Here is a 20422-nt window from a genome sequence, read left to right as displayed (position 1 = left end):
TTTGAAGACTTATCGCCCATTGCCTGAACCACTGGCTGATATAACCAATGTAATTAGAGCACCTACAAAGAGATTTTATAAGACTGTTTATACTTCTAGTTCAGAAGACGAAGATGATCAGCCTCTTTAATCAGAAAAAAACTGCATATTAAACCGGAGCTGTCATCACGAAACAAAGTCGAGTACACCTACTTAGGAGTTGCAAAAAGTTGTGTGGATGAAGATGGAGATGTTCAGGTCATGGTTTATTAAATTGTTGATAACACTGGAAAAATATTTAAAATAGTTAAAACAGTGAAAACATGATAAAAATAATTCCAAGTCCTAATAAGGTCAAAAAAAGAAGGCGTGTTTATTACGAATTTGATAAACCAATAGAAGTATTTGAAAAGTAGAATAAGTGATTAGAGAAAATTAGTCTGATTTTCCGTGCACCAATATATATTATGTAGCATTATAAAAGAAGCACTATGTTTTGTTTTCGTTTTAAAAACTTAAAAAATGTTGAAAGATTAAGTTCAAATGTTAGCTTATTAATATCTATCACACTCTGTCACAATTTTGTCATTCTTGTAATTAAACGTCAATGTAGCATATGATACAGTTTATTAAAAACATATATACTAAAATAATGTATTATATTATTACATATTGACCATACAAGGTATCAACATAAAGTATGTTTATTTGAATTATTTGCCAAATATTTCAAAGTTTGTTATCCTAACAAGCAAAAATGTGACTAGTGGTATTAGGTGTAATTTGTTATGTATTTGTAATAAAAATTCTTATAAATCGTGTTAGATAATAATAAATGCTTGTATTCTAGTTAGGCAAAAGTTAAAGAAAAACTGACAATTTTATTCTACATAATAACTAATAAATATTTTTTTGCGACTGAGGTGTTTATTTTTTCTTACTATTCTGATAAAACTTATAATAAATGAAAGGTATAAAATGAATAATTGCACAATGATTTAATTTACATTTTATAAAAGAAATACGGTTTAATTTTTTTTTAAATCAAAGAATTTAACATTCAGATTGTCGGTAGAAAAGTAGAACGTCCCTAATACAGTTTTCTCAACTAGAATAAAAAAATGCAGAATGTATAGAGCTTTAATGAAGTGACATTATAATTTTTTATATAGAATTGTAGAATGAAACTACTGGTACACTGCGCTGCCTGAAAAAAAAATAGTGAGTGAAGGTAATGTGAATACAGAATTTAATCTATTTTCACTGGGACTATATTTTTTTTCAGTTTCATAACATTATAAATTTTGATGTTTATATAAATTCATCATTTTCCATGACGATAGGAGCATTTCAAAGACTAATCTTGTAACTATTCGGAAGGAAGTACATATACAGAATGCTGATGCTATTTTTGGAGCAGAACTTATTAATCGTCTTCAAAATTTCAATCACACAAATTTCAATCATTCAATTTCATGTCATATACCCTAAAAAGAATTTATATTTGATTATAATTATTTTCAATTCATCAACCTTTCTCTCATCAAAGGTTTTCTAATCACAAACGTCCATACAATGGTTACATTGTTCCATCAAGTTTTTCTACTAAATCCCAGTGGAACTCTCTATAGCCAATTAAAGATTTTACAAATTGGAAACTTACTCTGTTTTCTGGTTGAGGTTGATATTTGTTGAGCCATTGTAAACTCTTTGCAGCTTGTTCTATTTTTCCTTTTGAAACTAACCATGGGGGACTTTCAGGAATAAGAAAAAGAAATAAAATAGGCATTAGTGCATATATGTTGCAAAGCCAAGCCACAGTTCTCCAATTCAAAAACCATCCTTTCAGAAAACATATTAACATACCTGAAATACATAAATTTCATCAATCGATCGAGGCCTTCATATATAATTAAATGCAATTAAAATATAAATAGATGACGGCAAGAGACATTACATTTGTTCATTCGGTTATAAATTGATAAGAGGCCCAATGAGTCTCTGTACTTTTAATCAAGTGTTACTACTTACCTAATGAAGCAAAAGTTGGAGCTGTTACAACCAGTGATCCTCTCATATCGGCTCTAGCAATTTCTGTTATGTAAACGGTTGCAGGTATACTACCCCAAGCTAAAAAATAAAATAAAAAGTTTTAATGTGTTTAGAAGTCTATTCCTACTGGGTAATCAACTAGATGCTGCTCAGTTTTCTCAATGCTTTGTAACTTAGATTATTATATGTATAAATAGAAGATTAACATTTAGGTTTGATTTCTGTAGTCCAGATTAAAGCTGTTTTCGACATCCTAAGTCCTCTTTTCATTCCCACATTCCTAATATATAGCAATTTCACAGAGACTGAAAGCTCCATTTCAGTCACTGAAGACGATAGCTTGATGTAGTGGTAATATAAATTGTATGTTCATATTCAGAAACTAGCTAAACTATTTTCCAACAGAATCTGCACTTATCAGTATCTGTTGGACCTAACCTCATCAGACGACAGAGCCTTGTAAGCAAGCCAGTGAAGGCCTGTATCTGGTTTTTGTTTTAATCCAGAATACTTTTTTGATTGAGCAAACAGAAGAAGTTTTTTGAAGTGTTATGCTTGGGAAGGCCTTGTCAAGAGTTTTTACACCACAAAAAGATTGTAGGATAAAGATAGGCGTTGGTACTCCTTTTTGGTAATTATATTCACATTTTTAATCTCTGTGTGATCAAGAACACAGACCAAAGCACAGAGAATGTTATTCTTGACTCTTTGTACTCTTTGTTGGTAATTACATTCACCTCTTTAATCTCTGTGTGGCCAGGAACCTAGAGAATGTTATACTTGACTATTTGTACTCCTTTTTGTTAATTAAATTCGCCTCTTTGATCCCTATGTAATCAAGAACTCGGACCAAAGCCTAGAAAATGTTATTATTAACTATTTGTACTCCTTTTTGGTACTTACATTCGCCTTTTTGGTTCCTGCGTGATCAGGAACATTGACCAAAGCACAGAGAATGTTATTCTTGACTATTTGTACTCCTTTTTGGTAATTAAATTCGCCTTTTTGATCCCTACATAATCAGGAACTCGGACCAAAACCATTAGAATATTATTATAGACTAATTTTACTCCTTTTTGTTAATTACATTCGCCTTATTGCTTTCTGTGTGACCAAGAACCCAAACCAAAGCACAAATTGTTATTCTTAACTACTTGTATTCCTTTTTGGTAATTACATTCGCCTATTTGATCCCCGCGTGATCAGGAACATTGACCGTCTAGAGAATATTATTCTTGACAATTTGTAATCCTTTTAGGTAATTACATTCGCTTCCTTGATTTCTGTGTGATCAGGAACCCAGAGAGTGTCTTCTTAACTATTTCTACAAGTTTTTTCCCAGCTTGCAGCTGTGAGTCAATATTTTGATTGTTGCTTTACTGAAAGAATGATCTACTATGTCACATTTCTGTTAGTATCTTTTCAGGTTCATTCTAACAAAACAATGTGAAATTTATTTTTCAAGGAGAAACAGATAAAGTAGCGCCATTAGTGTGTATACATCATGATTGTTGGATTGTGCGAAGAATGTTGTAATTTTTTAATGATGTATGCTGCATAATTCGCCTGACGCAAAATAAATAAAAAATACGTTTACTCTTTAATTCCTCATAATGGATACGGAAGTTACGAAGTATGAATTACATTATACTGTAGAATGATATCAACTATTATATAGGTTGTCTTGGAAGAAAACATACAAAGGAATGAGGCTTCAAATAGACGATGACACCTGGTTGTATACTCTCCAGTTTGCAAATGTGGTATCAGGTAATATGTACAAACGACAAGGACTACTTAGAGTGCAAGGCACGAAAACTAAAAAAAAATACGGAAAATGAGGGCTGCAGATGAACGTAGAAAATACACAGTACTTGTGTATAGTAGAGCGAACGACGAAATTTTAGCGAGATGTTAGGATTAGAGATGTCTAAGAGTTTTTTTAACAAATAAACATAGCAAGAACAATAAATCATTATACTGAATACACTGTTTACAGCACCTCCCACAATTACACTGTCTGATGCGCTTTTAGATAACCAAGTTATTCACCCTCAGTCTCTGAAGGCGATTACTTGGTTATCGTCTTTAGAGATATATTTGAATAATAATAAACACCTTTATATATATTTTAGGCTAATAAAATATCTTCTGGAGTGTAAGAGCATGACTAATCACTGAGAAATATCTGATTCAGAACACACATTTAAGGAACTTTCCTAGTGCAGGAATAATGAAAAACATAGTGGCGTATCTTCCTCTAACTCGTTCATAATGCTACAAACTTTCAGTGGTGACTATGATGCTTTAAGAACAATAATATCCATTTGGTTTTATTTCATGAATATTACCTGTAGCAAATCCAGTTAAAAGTCTTCCAGCGATGATCATACCAACTGAATTAGCACTAGCAATCAGACACCATCCCAAAACAGTTGGTATAATAGCAAGCCTTACAGCCCATAATCGTCCCCATGCATCCATAGCGAAACCAGCTGTGATAGATCCCACTGGTACAATTATTACAACGACACTAGCTGAAAAATGAATAAAATAATTATCTAATATAACAATTATTATGGTTTTGTCTTTCAAATTCATAAGTGTATTAGTATATATCAATTTAATAAACAATAATTATATAGTAATGTCATTGTTCAACTGGTGATTGAGTGTGAACTGGTGTTCAAGTCCTAAACCATGCTATAAAACACAAAAATTTATATATTTATAAAAATCTAAATCCATAATATCTCTAATAAACTAAATATTCTTTTTATTTTTTGTTTTAATGACAGAGACATTTATACTTTGACTGAGGTAAATAAACTTATCATATGATATGATGTTTTGTTTATTTGGCAAGTCTTTCTGATTCATTTCCGCTATTCAATTCATTTAATAAAGAATTTTTCTGAATTTATACACACATTAAATTATTCACTAACACTTATTACTTAACACTTATTATCTAATTATTTAAATAGGGTACTTGTAGGATTTGAGAAAAAAATAGTTTTGGATAGTTTATATACAAGGTTTATTATAATTTTTTTTATTATTTAATCAATAGTTATAGAGAAGAAAATTATTGGAAATTCAAAAATTTTGTAGGTAGTTTAAACATTTCAGTAAGGCCTGCCATATTGCGTGACGTCATAAGCATAAAATAAACACTGAACATATGATACAAAGTAAATACGACAGTTATTCTCTCGGTTATTTTCAAATAAGCGTTATTATTAAACTTCGAGTAATCTGCTAATAGTGGATTAAATAGGTAAAAGAGGGACGATAGCTCTCATCCAACACTTGAAAAAGTGAAAGGAAAAGAGAAGAAGCGATTTAGACTAACAATTTCAATTTAATCCAACCTTTGAACATTGAAAACCTCAATGAAATGAAAGTATTTGTTATTAATGAATCGATATCGATTTGATTTCAATTGGCAAGTGATGGTGCATTTTTTTGCATTTTAAAATATTGAGCATTAAACTAATTCTGAGCGTGGAGTAGGTAGGTAATGGTCGTGATCCGCGTTCCTAAGTGGATAGCCGTGCAACGATCTTTCTGAAATTGAAAAAGCGTGCTTACAAATTAGGCAAATGGATTCAAAGATGAATAAGAAAGAGTCAGAATTTTTAATCTTTTTAAGAAATCCCTTGCTGTATAAAGTATCAAGAATTCTTGATTCGAAATGTAATAAAAAAGAGAATTTTTAGAAATGGAAGACACTCATAAGAAAGTAAATATTTTGTAAATTTTAATTCAAGTACAAATAATTTGATAGATGGCTGCTACATATTTTTGGGATGTAAAAACTAAGAAAAAATTAGTTACTCTTGTTAAAACAGATTTCTAATTTGATTTTATTTTTGTTTTGATATTCGTGATGTAGGTGATTTATGGATTAATTAAAATACTCTAATTGTCGGTGTCATATCATATTTTGATTAAAACTGAAAGTAGTCGAAACGTCAAATTTTTATTGTTGTTTAAAAATTATTAAAAAAAACTAATTTTAAAACAAAAATCGAAACATCAAGACCATTCACAAACATAAACATATATAAAAGATCTAAGAAATAAGGAATTCTAAAAGTCTATTAGTTTTTTTTTTCGAGACGTTGCAATATAGTTTCAAACAATGGTGTAAAAAATCATGTTATTCAAAATTATTGTTATTAAAATGAATTTGAAAGTAATTATTGATTACGAAATATTTGTTTAAATGCTAATTGAAAAAATGAAATGATATAATGATTGATTCTAAAGTATTTTACCGATCCAAGCAGATTCATCTTTAGTTGCGTAAAGTTGTCCATCACTATCTGTACCATTCTGTAGATCCTTGTCTAACGCTGGCACTAAAATTCCAGAAAAAGATAACGAGAGTCCCACAGCAATGTGTAATGAACCAGCCATTATTGCTGCCATAACCTAAAACCATCATTCTTGATTAAAATCAAATTTTATAAAAAATATTTACAAGTCAAAGTCTATGAACTGTAAAATGGAAAAGTGGCTTTTTTATTTTGTTCCTTTAATATAAATCTGAATTATTCAATATCTCAAATTCTATTGAGGTAAATTTCAAAAAATTTGATTAGAGAAAAGTCTGATGATTGGTACAAAAGTTCATGATTTGTAAAATATTTCAGATATCTTTTAGATAAGACCTGTATCATATATGTCCAGCCTCGATCTAGCAAATAGGGACAAAATAGATTTTTCAGGTCGCTGGCACGTACAAGCAATTGATGATGCAAACAACTGTGACTGCGACATCAGCAGATTCTAAAAATTGAGGAATTTATTGATACAAATCATTTGGAAAATGATGACAAATATGTGAATGTTAATGGCAACTATGTTTATATTTTAGTTGTGATACTCTTTCTGTTCGTTACTAAATTTTCTCCTTCTCCATTACAAAACAGTTCACCCTCGTATCTATTTAAATTTTTTTTTTCTTGTTTCCTCTAGAATTAGTCCGTTCACCAAATACGCCGCATTAGTGGTGATATCCAACCGCCACTTTTGAATAACCGTTTTCCAAACAAACTCATTTCTAACATTTAAATTTCAAGAACTAGAGGCGAGTGTACCTCTACCTTCATCGTCTTATTTGTTAGACGTAGGCTGATACATAGATGGCACTACTAGTATCAATTCCATATAGTTTTCAATTACCCTAACCTTCAAAAAACACGTGGATAAATTTGACAGCTGCGGTACCTTTAGTTTGTGAGTTGTAGTATTTTGAGAGAATCAACTTTTGTTAGTTTGAAAAAAATGGATATAAAAAGTTTCGTGTGTTAATAGAGCTTTTTGGTAGAAAAAAATGTCATTGAAGCCAAGGCATGGCTTGATACACATTAATCGGACTCCGTTCCAACAAAATCAATGAAAAATAAGCTAGTCTAAATAAATACTGACGACGATAGATGCAATGAACGTCCCAAAGAGGATATCGACGAAAACATAAAAAAATCCACAATATAATTTTGGATAACCATAATGTGAAGCTGATTGAGATATCTGAGACACTAAATATAGCAAAGGATCGTTTCTGACATATTGTGAATGAAGATTTGGGTATGCGAAAACCCGGTTCAAATGAATTAATGAATCCGACTCCAAAGCGGTTGGAAATATTATGGCATATTCATTTTGTATTACTCATGGTAAATTATTGATCGACTATTTTCAAAAAAGAAAAATCATAAATAACGACTATTATGTAGTTTTATTGGAGAGGATGAAAAACGATGTCGCAGAGCAACGGCCCCATTTATAGTGCTGTTTTGTCAAGACAACGCACCACGTCACAGATCAAAGAAAATGTTGGCAAAATTATATGAACAAGGCTTCAAAAGCCCCCATCCTTAATCTCAATGGGACATACATTTCGCGCCTATTTTGAGGCTAAACACAAATCGTACTATAAAAATGTTATCTCAAAATTGTATGACCACAAACTTTTCAGCCCACCTGTTAAAGCTGAAAAAACTTCAGAATATATTTCAAAATAGGCTCTCTTGACGGCTCATGATAATGAATTGTGAATCAGATCGACATAAATAATTTGGGATTAAGTTATTTTGAAATCGAATTAATCTCCTTCCAGAAAAAAACAATCATTCCAACGCTTCTCTAACTTCTCAATGCCGTGATTGTAGAAGGATTTTTCTGTTGTTTCAAATTAGATTTCACTTTCACGGTGGACGAAGAAGCAATTCGAAGTGTAATTCATTCAATGTAACCATCGACTTCTGACTCGGTGCATTTTCTTGGTGAAACAGTGGTTTTTTCTTCGACATATGAGGCCGTTTTTCCTTGATTTTTGCATTCTAACGATCCAACAACTCAATGTAGTATTCGATATTTATTGTCTTTCCTTTTGGAGACGAATAATATTCCATGCGCATTCAAAAATACTACAGCCATAACATTCCCAGCTGACTGTTGTGTCTTTGGATGCTTCGGACGTAGTTTACCGGCGGCAGTCCACTCAGATGATAATCGTTTAGATTCCGGATTGAAGTGATGAAATCATGTTTCATCCATTGTCACATCTTGACACGAGATTTATTACTTGTAAACATGGCCAAATACTGCTCTGAATCATCAACACGTTGTTGTTTTTGATCGACTGTTAATAAACGTGGCACCCATTTATAAAAAAGCTTTCTCACGGTCAAATTTTCATGCATAATTGTAAATATACTGCCTTCTGATATTTTTACGACCACAGCTATCTCAGGCAATTTCAATTAACGACTACATATAACCAATTTGTGAACTTTTTTGATGGTTTCTAGAGTAATCCCCACAATTTGACGATCAGAACTTCCACCATCATCGTTGTTTGTACGATCACATTCAAAATCAGCAAACCAATAACAAATAGTTCATTTCGATAGAGCAGTGTCCAGATGACACATTTGAAGCCATTGCTGAACTTGTACAGTGTTTTTTATCAAGAAGCAATGATAAATTAATACAGAAAATTGTTTTCAAAAATAACATAAGTAGCTTCACTAAATGGCTGTAATTTTTTTCTGGCTAAACGAACTAAACGAAATGTCATGAAATTTTAGACATAGTCTTTTGAAAGTTAGTATTTATAAACGCTATATGGTTTTGACAATGACAGCGCCATCTGTGTGTCAGTCATACGACTTATTGAGTGATGTTATATGGATGAAATAATAATTATCTATTTACTTTATTCAAACTTATTAATTAAATTAAATTACAAACCTCAATTTTACACAATTATTATATTTTTTTTTGAACCAAGACACTAACTACCATCAACTTTCTAAATGATACTAATGCAGTGTATAATGTAGATTGTATTATATGTATTATTACCTGTGGAAGCAATGTTTTGAATGTCTTTCCTTCATATTTGCTAAGCGATTTGCAACTAACAATAATTTCTTGAAACTTTGCATACTGTTGTTCCTCTTCTTTTATCGCTTTTCGATTTTCTTGGATACTGAAAAAACCACCAAAATTTATTACACAAATATAGATATATTTACCACAATACTATTGTGGTAAATGGAAAATATTCCAAATTTCAGAATGAAACTCAAAAATGACTTTACAATGGAAAAGCTGCTGTACTACAAAAAAAATAGTTCGTTTGTTATCGAAATCTCTTTTTAACTCTAACATTTAGCTCGACGAGTTTTTAATTTCTACAAACTATCCACAAAATAATCTTTGGAAAGTTCCCCAAAGCAGGTAATCATATTTGCCGTAACATTTGTCTGTTATCGTCAAGACAATTAACAATCAATCGGAAGAAGATAAAGCATGGAAATCGTAATTGACTTCGGCTAATTTTTCTGCATCAACAGCGACCGCATAAACAGGTGCATTTTCGTGATGGAACAAAATTGTTTTCTTCAACAAATGCCTTCATTCTCTTTCAAGTTCGGCATAAAAATCTGTTGGCAAACTATCATGATATTAACCAATAATCATTTTCCTTTTCTAAATAAAAAAGGAATTTTGGAATTTCAAAATACTATGACCATGACTTTATTGACCGGAAAATTGTTTTTGTTTTTTTGGAAGAAAATACCTCACATGCTTCGTATACGTTTATATATCCAAATTCATCTACTGTAACATATCCAAGGGAAAAATAACTTGGATTACGTTGGAAGATATCCAAAAATTAGCATCTTACAATCGCATAATTCTAACCTTATTTATTTTTCGGGGATGGCTTCTATTCCGGTGGTAAGGCCATATAGTAAAGATCTCAAAGCTATCGACATCGAAGTTTGTTTGGAGCTGGCGAGAGAATGAAAAAGAGATAGAGAGAGACATGAAGTTGTCGGAAAGAGATTTTACAGAGGTAGATAAATATTTGAGGATATCAATTCAGCTATACAATGTGTTTGTAAAATAACGCAACTCACTAAAGTCTATTTATCGAAGAAAAATAGTGAACCAACACATTAATCAGTGCGTGATCAGCACGTGAACATCCTGGGAGTAACGCGACATTGTTATTAGTCCAAATCAGTGACACCATAAAATACCATAATGTACACAAATAAAAAGCTGCGTCTGAGGGGCAAGCACCGCATCGCAGCGTTTTGAACGTGCACTATGCGTAAATATATTTTGGATTAGTATTTTTCTTCGATAAATAGTATTTCTATTTCTGTTGTTGAATAAATAAATAAATCTTGAATAGAAATTTTTGAGAATAATATACGTATAAGTCTATTGAAAAATTGGACATGGCATTACTCAATTGTTGATTTAATATTTTACAGACTGTTTTCTATTTCTCAATTTATCCCGATTGTCAGCTTTTATAATGGTCAACATTTTTTCTTTAATATCTCCAAAAAATAACAAAAGACGATAAATTGTGTTGATTCTCCCAATCCATCTGTCTTGGAAAACGTCATTCAATAATTTCTAACAGCAACCTGCATTTCTTATTACCTCTGTATTCAATGTTTCTGCATATACCTAGAATTAGTCCCTCGAATACATACAATTGTAGTAATTAACTGTACCATTCAACATAAACTTGGTTATAATGGAAAACACTATATTACTTGTAAATTGAGGGTTGGAATTTACTTTTCACATTATGGTTTAACAAAATTTCAGTCTACGAACATAAACTTCATGTAAGGCAGTTTTTCGATAGGATATACAAGGATTTTCAACAAAACTCTATTTGACATCCAAGGGTTTTTTACCATTTGTTACAATGTTTCATTGATCAAATTTAGGGCGATTTTTAACTAAACACCCTTTTGCTTTTATTTGGATATATATAACTTATAAGTGATCTTTCTTCTACGATCACCTTAGCCCCTCATATTTTCCTGTTTGGTAAACTATCTAGATCTGATAGTTGAATGATAAGACTGATGCTCTAAAATGTTTTTGTTATAACATTATTCAATAGCAATTTTTTCAGATGTTGTAGCAATTCTGGAAGTCTTTTACTGTATTGTCCGATCGTAATCATGCTAGACTTGTTTAGCTATCTTTAATCGAATCAAAATATGTTTCTTTTACGGGGTTTTTGTTTTTGTGGAAGAGAAAGAATTCGCCGTAGGCACTAGATCCAGAGAATAGGGTGCCTACTTTTGCATTGAAATTTGTCTGGAAGTTACAACTGCGTCACACTCAACAAGCATTGGCTGGATACATTGTAGTGAAGCGGCACTCGATTTTTCGCATTTTGGGAGCGCACTCTTTTGATCCTTTTTTAAAGTGGAACGAACGGCTTATGGACCACCTCTCGACTGTCAAAGAAGGAAAGGAGCCTTGTTCTCACTATCGACTTGCTCACACGAGCTTTTTTGGTCTTGGATCATTTGAATTTAGTCACAGTTGACTCTAATGCTTCGGTTCAGAGTCATTCTGAATCATATTAAAAAAAGCAATGCGATCGAGAAACATAGGATCAGTTCTTCCGGGATTAAAATTCAAGTTGCTTTTACTCCACCGAACAGACATCACAGAAACAACGATTTTGACAGATTAGGGCACGTCTTTCACGGCTCTCCTTGAATTTTATGCCGATGAAAAGAACTTGTGCACGGTTATCATCATCAAACATTTGCAATTTTTTACCGTAAATTTCAGTCGCCGAATTGCCTGAATGCGCACAAAATTTTACCGCGAAGCGTTGCTCTAGTTTTCTCAATTTTTCTGACGAGCACCATTATTACGTAAATATAAAACACGCATCTGAGCTGAGAAAAATCAACAATCGCATACAACTGGGAAAAAATTGATGTATAGAGTAGTTACGGTAGAATACGATTGATCCAGAGTTACCACAAGCACGGCAAAGAAACCAGTTCATTATTAATTGTTAGATCTTGTATTAACGTTTTAAATTACCTGATTGAAATAAACAACTCATTACTGATAATAAGGAATTATTTATGACATTCAAACATAATTATTGGCAGAGAAACCTACTACTTTAAACGATTCTAACGTTGTAAAAATTAAAGAAAAAGTTATGCGGTCTTGTTGTTTGTATTTATAATTTAATCAATAGAGAGTATACTGTTAAAAAAATGTAGTAATGGTGCACTTATGGGACTTGTCCATAAAATGAGGTTCACATTTTTCAACATGGAAAATATGTTGATAGGCATTGAATAATACATGTTTGGAAAACTTAGACTTCTCTCTATTTTTCATATAATCGCAGTTTAGATCAATACATATTTGCATTCGGTCTACCATCTTCTCTATGCCTAAGTCGTAGAAGTCTGCTGCGGTGCCGAGACGATAGCTTAAAACCTCTTCTTTCATCTCTTCGTCGGTTGTGAAATGCGTCTGCTGTAAGAGTCTTTAAGAGATAGTAATCACTGGGGCCGCTCCACACGTTGTTGTTTGTTGTCATCTACACAAAACTTTGCATATTCTAATAGGTCTCTCAAATAGTTGTGAATATAGGATTGAGGCTGATGTCTCAAACTGTCACCCTTCGATCTTTCAGTACTGCTTCTTCCACTTTGTCCGAAAACGAAAGCAGGCCAGAAGGTTGTTCGTTATTGACGTCTGTAGGTCCGTCTTTGAATTCTCTGCACCATTTGCGTACATGTTGGACACTCATACAATTTTCCCATACATTTTACTAATTGGGAATTAATGTCTACCTGAGTTTTTTGCCCACAAAAAACGGATCACAGCGCATAATTCGCATCTAGCGTGAAAATCAAATGGAAGCTCCAGCTTTCACGGTTACCAAGACAAGAATGAATATTGTGGCGGATTACCGTGGCCGAACTGGGGAAAGGAAGCCAAGCTACACGCCAATCCAGTCAAATCCCGCTTAACAGCGCTCACAGCGTCTGTAGGACCTTGGGAAACTTATTTTATGAACAATCCTCGTATATATTATTAAAAACAAACTTTCTTTCGACAATTTTTTTTAAACGATATATTAGTAAATTACGTTACTTTATTACATAGTCATACATTCTATTGGTTGCGATAAAACAAGCTTAGTTATGCTCAATTTTCCTTGATATGTTGAGGATTATCGCACAATCCAACGGCTTGAGATGAAAAATGGAACAGTACCCATCTTTCGTTTTCAATCAGTACGTCTTTGCTAGACACTCAATCATGTGTAACAGTTTCAATTTAGATAATTTCCTTTACTAATGGATGTTCGTTCGCGTGCTTGTTACGCATCATTGACAATTTAAAACTAAAATAAATAGAATTTTTTATATATTTTATGGTTGATTAGAGATTGTTTGACGCCTATTAACCTAACCACAAATAACACCATGATGATTTTTTATTATCAAACACAATATTTCTGGTCTTAATATGAACAGAATTAATTTTCTATCAAAACTAAAATAATAAATAATGAGTATGCAATTACTTATTAATTACGCATTCTATATAAAAATTATCAGTCTACTTCGTTAGTACCGTCTGCCATCTCGAATGGATGAGTTTCTTCGATGTTGGTTGTGCAAGCGCGGAGTGACGTTGAAACTAAATTTAAATTTAATAATAACCACCCAAGAACATATTGATTTACAGCAAAAACTAGCTGACATGAAAAAACTTTATTATATGCTATTATTGTGTATAGCGAATCCTTTTTTCGTAGTAATTCAAATTAGTGGAAAAGAAAAGTGTTTGGGGCAAAATAATTCTAAACATATGATATAAGAGTATCAAATGTAACAAGCCTCAAATGTATGTCTTTTTGGAAAGAATATTTTATTTTTCTAATTATTGTGGCTAAAGTGAGCTTTTTCAATCAAAATAGAATTTAAGGGACAAAAAATATATCGATTTTAATTAATAGTTCAAAGTTTGAAATGGATTTGAGAAAATTAAGTACCTCAAATCTCAAATCAAATTTCGCGAGATTGCGGATTCACTCAGGCTGGCACTGGGGCTCAGAATTTGATCCCGCCTTGAAATTAAATATCACAAAATCCAGAAATTTGGCTGTTGGGTGTTGAGGTTAGGACCAAGATGTCTTCACATAGTCACGTGGCCGAATTATCCAACGTAAAGGGATTGGAAGGAATATTTAACAGAGTGGGTTTTAAATTATTTTAGAAATCCAATTATTGGGTAATCCTAAGGATAAAATACCAAATTTGGAATAGAGTGGTATATATGAAATTGGCTGTAATTGGTAAATAGTTTGTTCAGTATGAATATCATCAACGGTTCCAGAAATTCCAACTTAGAACATAAATTTGAAGCTTTCTTTAAGACTTAAAAACTCCAAAACGCCCAAATTCGTCTATCTTTGGAGTATTGCTCGCACATTTGGAGCTCGGCTCCCAAGCATATACCGAAGATGCTTTACTCAATACAGAAGAGATCAATTCGACTTATAGGCGATCCAGAGTTGAACAGAAACTTGGACAACTTAGAGCATAGACGCAAGGTCACTGACCTGACTCTGTTCCACTGATACTATCAAGGCAGATGTGCTTCCGAACTGTCCAATATGATCGCACCCAGAGGAGTATTTGCAAGACCTACTCGACAGGAATAAACAAACAAAGCGAAGCAAAATGAGGAGAAGAATTTAAAAAAAGCTGTAATTAGCTTTTATTTGTGACAGTACAGTAACAAGTGGTAGTACATGTCAACCTGGAGCATATTTAAATTCAAAGACAAATCATTATCAAGAAAAAGAAAACATATCAAGCATTAAAATGATAAGTTACTGAAAGAAGAATAGCTAATTATACTTAGAGAGAGTGATCTCACCGATAGCGATCCTACTGCTCTTTTACCTTTTAGAATTCCGATATCTTTATCATTTTCCTCTAGGTTTGTAGATGTTATGATTACTCGTAGATAATAAAATTTATTAACTTTATATCCTTTCCCAACTGTTATCCATTTAGTGTTGTTGCTTTCATATGTGACTTCAGAGCGCATCTACATTTCTTTGTGAGTCAAACCTTTTTTTTTCGACCACAAATTTAGTAAAACCTTTTCCATTTCTCTCTTCGCTGTTGTCATTAAAATTATGTCATCAGTATATATGAGGATATATTAAAAATTCTGAGCCTACTATAGAACCAAACAAAATTTCAATGTCAAAATGTTTCATTACTCAACTCCTCTTATTTGGATACATTTATTACAGCAAACCTGCGACGTCTCTAGACCTTTAAAAAAAATGTTTCTTTTTGCTCTGCAAACCAGACATCCACAGCTTTCATTACCTCCTCGCTGAAAGAAAATTTACGACCTTTCAAACTTTTTTTCAGTTGAGAAAAGAGGTGATAGTCGGACGGAGCCAAACCTGGTGAATATGGGGAGTGTTTTAGTAATTCAAACCCTAAATTTCGAATTTTTTGCATGGCAACATGAGATTTCTGTGCAGGGGCGTTGTTCTGCAAAAACAAAACACCAATCCCAAAAAACTGAAGCAATAACTTTTCCAGCAGATTTTGGAAACTTCTTAGGTCTTGGAGAACCAGAGTGTCGCCATTCCATCGATTGTTGCTTTGTTTCTGGATCGTAGAAATGTACCTAAGTCTCATCCATAGTAACAATTCGGTTTAAGAAGTCTACATCGTTTTCAAATCGAGCACAGATCTAAAGCGATGCTTCTACCCTTGCACGCAACATTCAAACATTTGGGGATCCATTTTGCAGCAATTTTTCTCATGTCCAAATTGACATGAACTATATGATGAAGGCGTTCGTATGAAATATTCAGTGCTTCAGATATCCGTTTTAGCCCAATTCGACGTTCTGCTAAAATCATGTCATAAACTGCATCGATATTATCGGGTACCGCCTTCGCCATCGGTCATCATCTTCAATGGAAAATTTACTTCTTTTGAAGCTTGCAGTTCAATTTTTAACGGTTGCTTACGAAGGACATTGATCACCAAGGGTATTAAGCATATCTTCGTAAATCTGCTTACCTCGTAACCCTTTTAAATACGGGTACTTGATGAAGGCTCGATACTCCAATGTTTCGATTTCCACAATTTCGGTGGACATCTTTTTCTTTTAATTTATTGCGTAACTCTGGTTTACTTTTTTGACGTCAAACTTTACACTGACACTTCTAATAAGTTATTGTTCGTTGCTATGGTAACGCAAATTTTTGTTTATGCATTAAACTGGTTTAGGCTAACTAAATATCAATATATCCTCGTACAATGCCCTGTGGTTTATGGTAAAAGATGGAACCTGTTGTTTATATGTCACTTTGCCTTATCATTTCTAATATAATATTAAATAGGTTTGTAGGGAGGGTGTCTGTCGCCTTGTTTATTTCTTTTTTCACTATACATATATCCGATAAATGGTGTCCCACTAAAATTCTATCGCTTGTATTGGTCAATATCATTTAAATGAGATTCCTCAATTTTTTCGGTATTTCCTATCTTCCTGTCATCTACCTACTTTCTCAGTGTCTCTGTAACGACTGGAATAACGTCGTAATATAGCACAGCAATAAATTGATCTGCGTATTCTTTTATAGAGGTTAAAACTTGGTAAAAAGATAAAGCTCTTGAAATTATTTGGAAATCTCTATTTTCATTTGTGAAAATGAGATGCGCATTAATAAACGCCACATTTTCAGCTGCCAGGTACGTTATCCGAAGACCATGTATTGAAAAAACAGCATTTTTAAGATGTTTTTTTGAAGACTTTGCTAGCTCTGCGTTAGGATAGGTCTTGGTCACTTGTTGAATGAGACCTACATCTTAGTAAATTTTCCAAACTCATTCAAAATATCATTACACTGTAGAATGAAACGTAGTATTAAATCTACTGCAATGATACTGTTTAGTTCACAGAAAAACAACACGGTAGTACATATTATCACATCATACAGATGAAATTTGATAAAGGAGCGGACTGCAATTGAACGATGGTAGAGGTTAGACAACGGAGCTAGCATGAAAGGAAAAAAATGCACACTTAGAATTCTAAATAGAAATGCCTTAAATATGTATGTATCATGTGATTATCACAGCTACAACCTCGTACTATTTATTTCTATATTGTGCAATTTGAAAGAATAGCAACATTATTCAAATGTGACCTCAATCTCGCTGTATAACGTCCATCTACTTTTACACTTTATGGAGTGTATTTTAATTTGGACAATAAATTTTCATATTTCAAGAATTGGGGTTGTACATGTTATGCAACGGTGATTAAAAATAAGAATCACGTTTTTATACAAAGTCAAATTATAATTCAAATTAAATATTTTTTGATAAATATTCACAATAACCGAAATAATGAAATCAAATCAAAACTAGACAAAACAATGCAATATTAATATGCAATATTTTTGTAACAATAAATAAGAGCACTTCACTTGATCTTTAACGTTAAAATGCTGTAATTAATAATTTCACAAAATTTGTACTATACATAAAATCATTCCCAATTCACTTTTATGACCATAATAATTACATTTTTATTAATAACATCACAATAGATGATGTCATAATGTAAAAGAGAAAGGAAGATTTAGAGAGAAAGAGAGAGAGAGAAATCGTTGAGACCTTGAACTTTTATTAAGTATAATAATACTCCATACCCACTTTATTGGCATCTGAAGGTTTTGCAATTGTTTTTAAATTCAGATACATAGAATAAAATTTTGAAAACACACTTAAATTTGTTAAAATAATCTGAAAGTGGAAAATTTCCATAAAGTTCAGAGACGAATTGTTAACATAAGATAAAGGGGCCATGAATTCTTACCCATCAGCTGCACTAGAAATGATTATAAATCTCCCATCTCTCCACATAGTACTGGAAAGCGTGGCAGAGAAAACATCATTCATAAACGGAATTATCAAAGAAAACTCGTTCCCAAATAATGACCAACCTTGTGACATACCTAAGGACGTTACATCGATAAAGTTTAGCTTTGAGAGAAACTTCACCTCAAGAAATTAACAGAAATGTCATTAAATAGTATACAGACGGATCAAAAACAGCAGAAGGAACTGAAATAGGAGTGTACGGGCCCAGAACCAAACACTCTAAAAGCCTGGACAGTGCAGTATTTTTCAAGCAGAAGTCTATGCAATTGAAAAATGTGTTCAGTTAAATCCAGAGATGAACTATCACTAACAGGAGATCATCATCCTGTCCGATAGTGTCATTAAAGCTCTAATCTCCGATATCATAAAATCTAAACTCGTTTGAGATTGCCTAGAAAAATTAAACGAGCTAGGCAAGAACAATAAAATAACCTTACAATGTATTCCGGAACACACCGGAGCGAAGGGAAATAGCTGATAAGCTCGTTAAAACGAGGGCAGACAAGCCCTTCATGGGACCCGTACCCTTCTGTGGTATCGGTTACAGAGCAATGTTAAAAGAAGGTAGAGAGGAGCAAAACCAATTATTGGGACTACCTACAGGGACTGAAACACGCAAAGATTCTTCTGGGAAACTATAACCAGGATAGAGCTGCTGAATGTATCAACCTAAGTAAGAACAAGCTACGAATACTAACAGGTGTTCTATCGGGGTGCTATCGCCTAAACTAACACCTGAAGACGCTAGACCTAGCAGATAATGCGGCGTGCAGATTTTGTTACACAGAGGACGAAACCTCTATCCACATTGTCTCGTGTGAAACACTAAGGAACTCCAGAGCACTATATCTGGGTGTGTATGAAATAGAAGATGAAGATTTTTGGCAATTAAAGCCATCCCACAATCTAGACTTCTTAAAATAAAAGGGGTTGATGGATCAGCTGTAAATATTGGGTTCTCCAGTATCGCAGCAAGAAAGGGGGACATAATAGATCCTTTGGGATGCAATGTATACGAAACCCCAAATCCATACATACAACATAAGATAGAAGCGGAAAGTTTCCATGAAATTCCATAAGTAGAGAGACTTTGGAGACCATTAGAAAGTCCCGAAAATTACAATTCAAGATAATCTGAAACATTAATAACCTTAACATTTCATATTGCAAATCTGTCAAATGTCAACTTATTCTAAAGATAATAAAAGGGAAAGTGATTATTATAAATAGTTTTCCAAAGTTTTAGGATTGATGTTAAAGCTAAGTATCTATTTTTCTACACTCTTTGAAATTTTTAGATTGTTTTCTATGACCATTGCGGGTTACCAGAGATGAATTTCAAAATTTTTAATAAAATTACAGACAAGCTGAAATGACACAACAAAGCCTGTTATCCAAAATATTAAGTGATACATACGATAAATTATATGACAAATGTCAGTAAATGTAAAAACATTAATGAAACTCTTGGAGTAAGTGAATGAGGTGGGTAAACACCACATTATGCTTTAAGAATTACTTTTTCAACAATAATAATCGACGAATAGGTTCTATTGAGTGACTACTACTGAATCACGAGCCCTTATGCAGTTATTTTACTGAGAGAGTTATTTCAACGAGAAAGTGTACATGGAGAGTTTTTAATTTTGAATGATTTCAATAGTTCTACTACAGTTACTTTTAATCATGCGGATCCGTTGAATAATAAATAAATAGCAGATAAGCGTGTTTTGAAAGTTCTTTTTGGCGTTTTTTTGTGGCTTTAATCTACCGAAGGATCCAGTACTATTTCACGAAGAGAATCAAAATCTTATTCAATACATTGAATCTACTTTCAATTTTGACATAAGTTTCTAAAAATTATATATTAAAAAATGCTCCTATTTATATATTAGTTTCAGTATAATAATTATGGTCATGTGATTTTTTATAACCATCATATATTTACCTAAAATACCATTTATACTTACTTTAAACTGAAGCAACTGGCACTGAAACAAAAAAAAGTTTATTAGTACATACAATACATGAGAAATGGAAGAACGACAAACTTGTAGGAAAATACGCTG

The 20422-nt window shown here is 32.6% G+C and overlaps 1 protein-coding gene across 4 annotated transcripts in view; it reads right to left on the bottom strand.

Moving 5' to 3' along the window:
* The window catches only part of LOC130447227 (facilitated trehalose transporter Tret1-like), a 103577-nt gene that overhangs the window by 7575 nt on the left and 75580 nt on the right, over positions 1–20422 (bottom strand). For all 4 annotated transcript variants that reach the window (XM_056783931.1, XM_056783932.1, XM_056783930.1 and 1 more), the window contains 6 exons: positions 20324–20344; positions 9412–9538; positions 6315–6471; positions 4383–4568; positions 2011–2109; positions 1643–1845 (listed from right to left, as the gene is read on the bottom strand). In XM_056783931.1, coding sequence (XP_056639909.1) covers positions 1643–1845; positions 2011–2109; positions 4383–4568; positions 6315–6471; positions 9412–9538; positions 20324–20344 — 793 coding nt within the window. The remainder of the gene's footprint in view (positions 1–1642; positions 1846–2010; positions 2110–4382; positions 4569–6314; positions 6472–9411; positions 9539–20323; positions 20345–20422) is intronic.

This window comes from Diorhabda sublineata, chromosome 8 (genome assembly GCF_026230105.1).
Source record: "Diorhabda sublineata isolate icDioSubl1.1 chromosome 8, icDioSubl1.1, whole genome shotgun sequence".
In the NCBI taxonomy this organism is placed as follows: Eukaryota; Metazoa; Arthropoda; class Insecta; order Coleoptera; family Chrysomelidae; genus Diorhabda; species Diorhabda sublineata.
The sequence above is the reverse complement of the archived record's forward strand: the minus strand, read 5'-3'. Positions and strand labels throughout refer to the sequence as shown.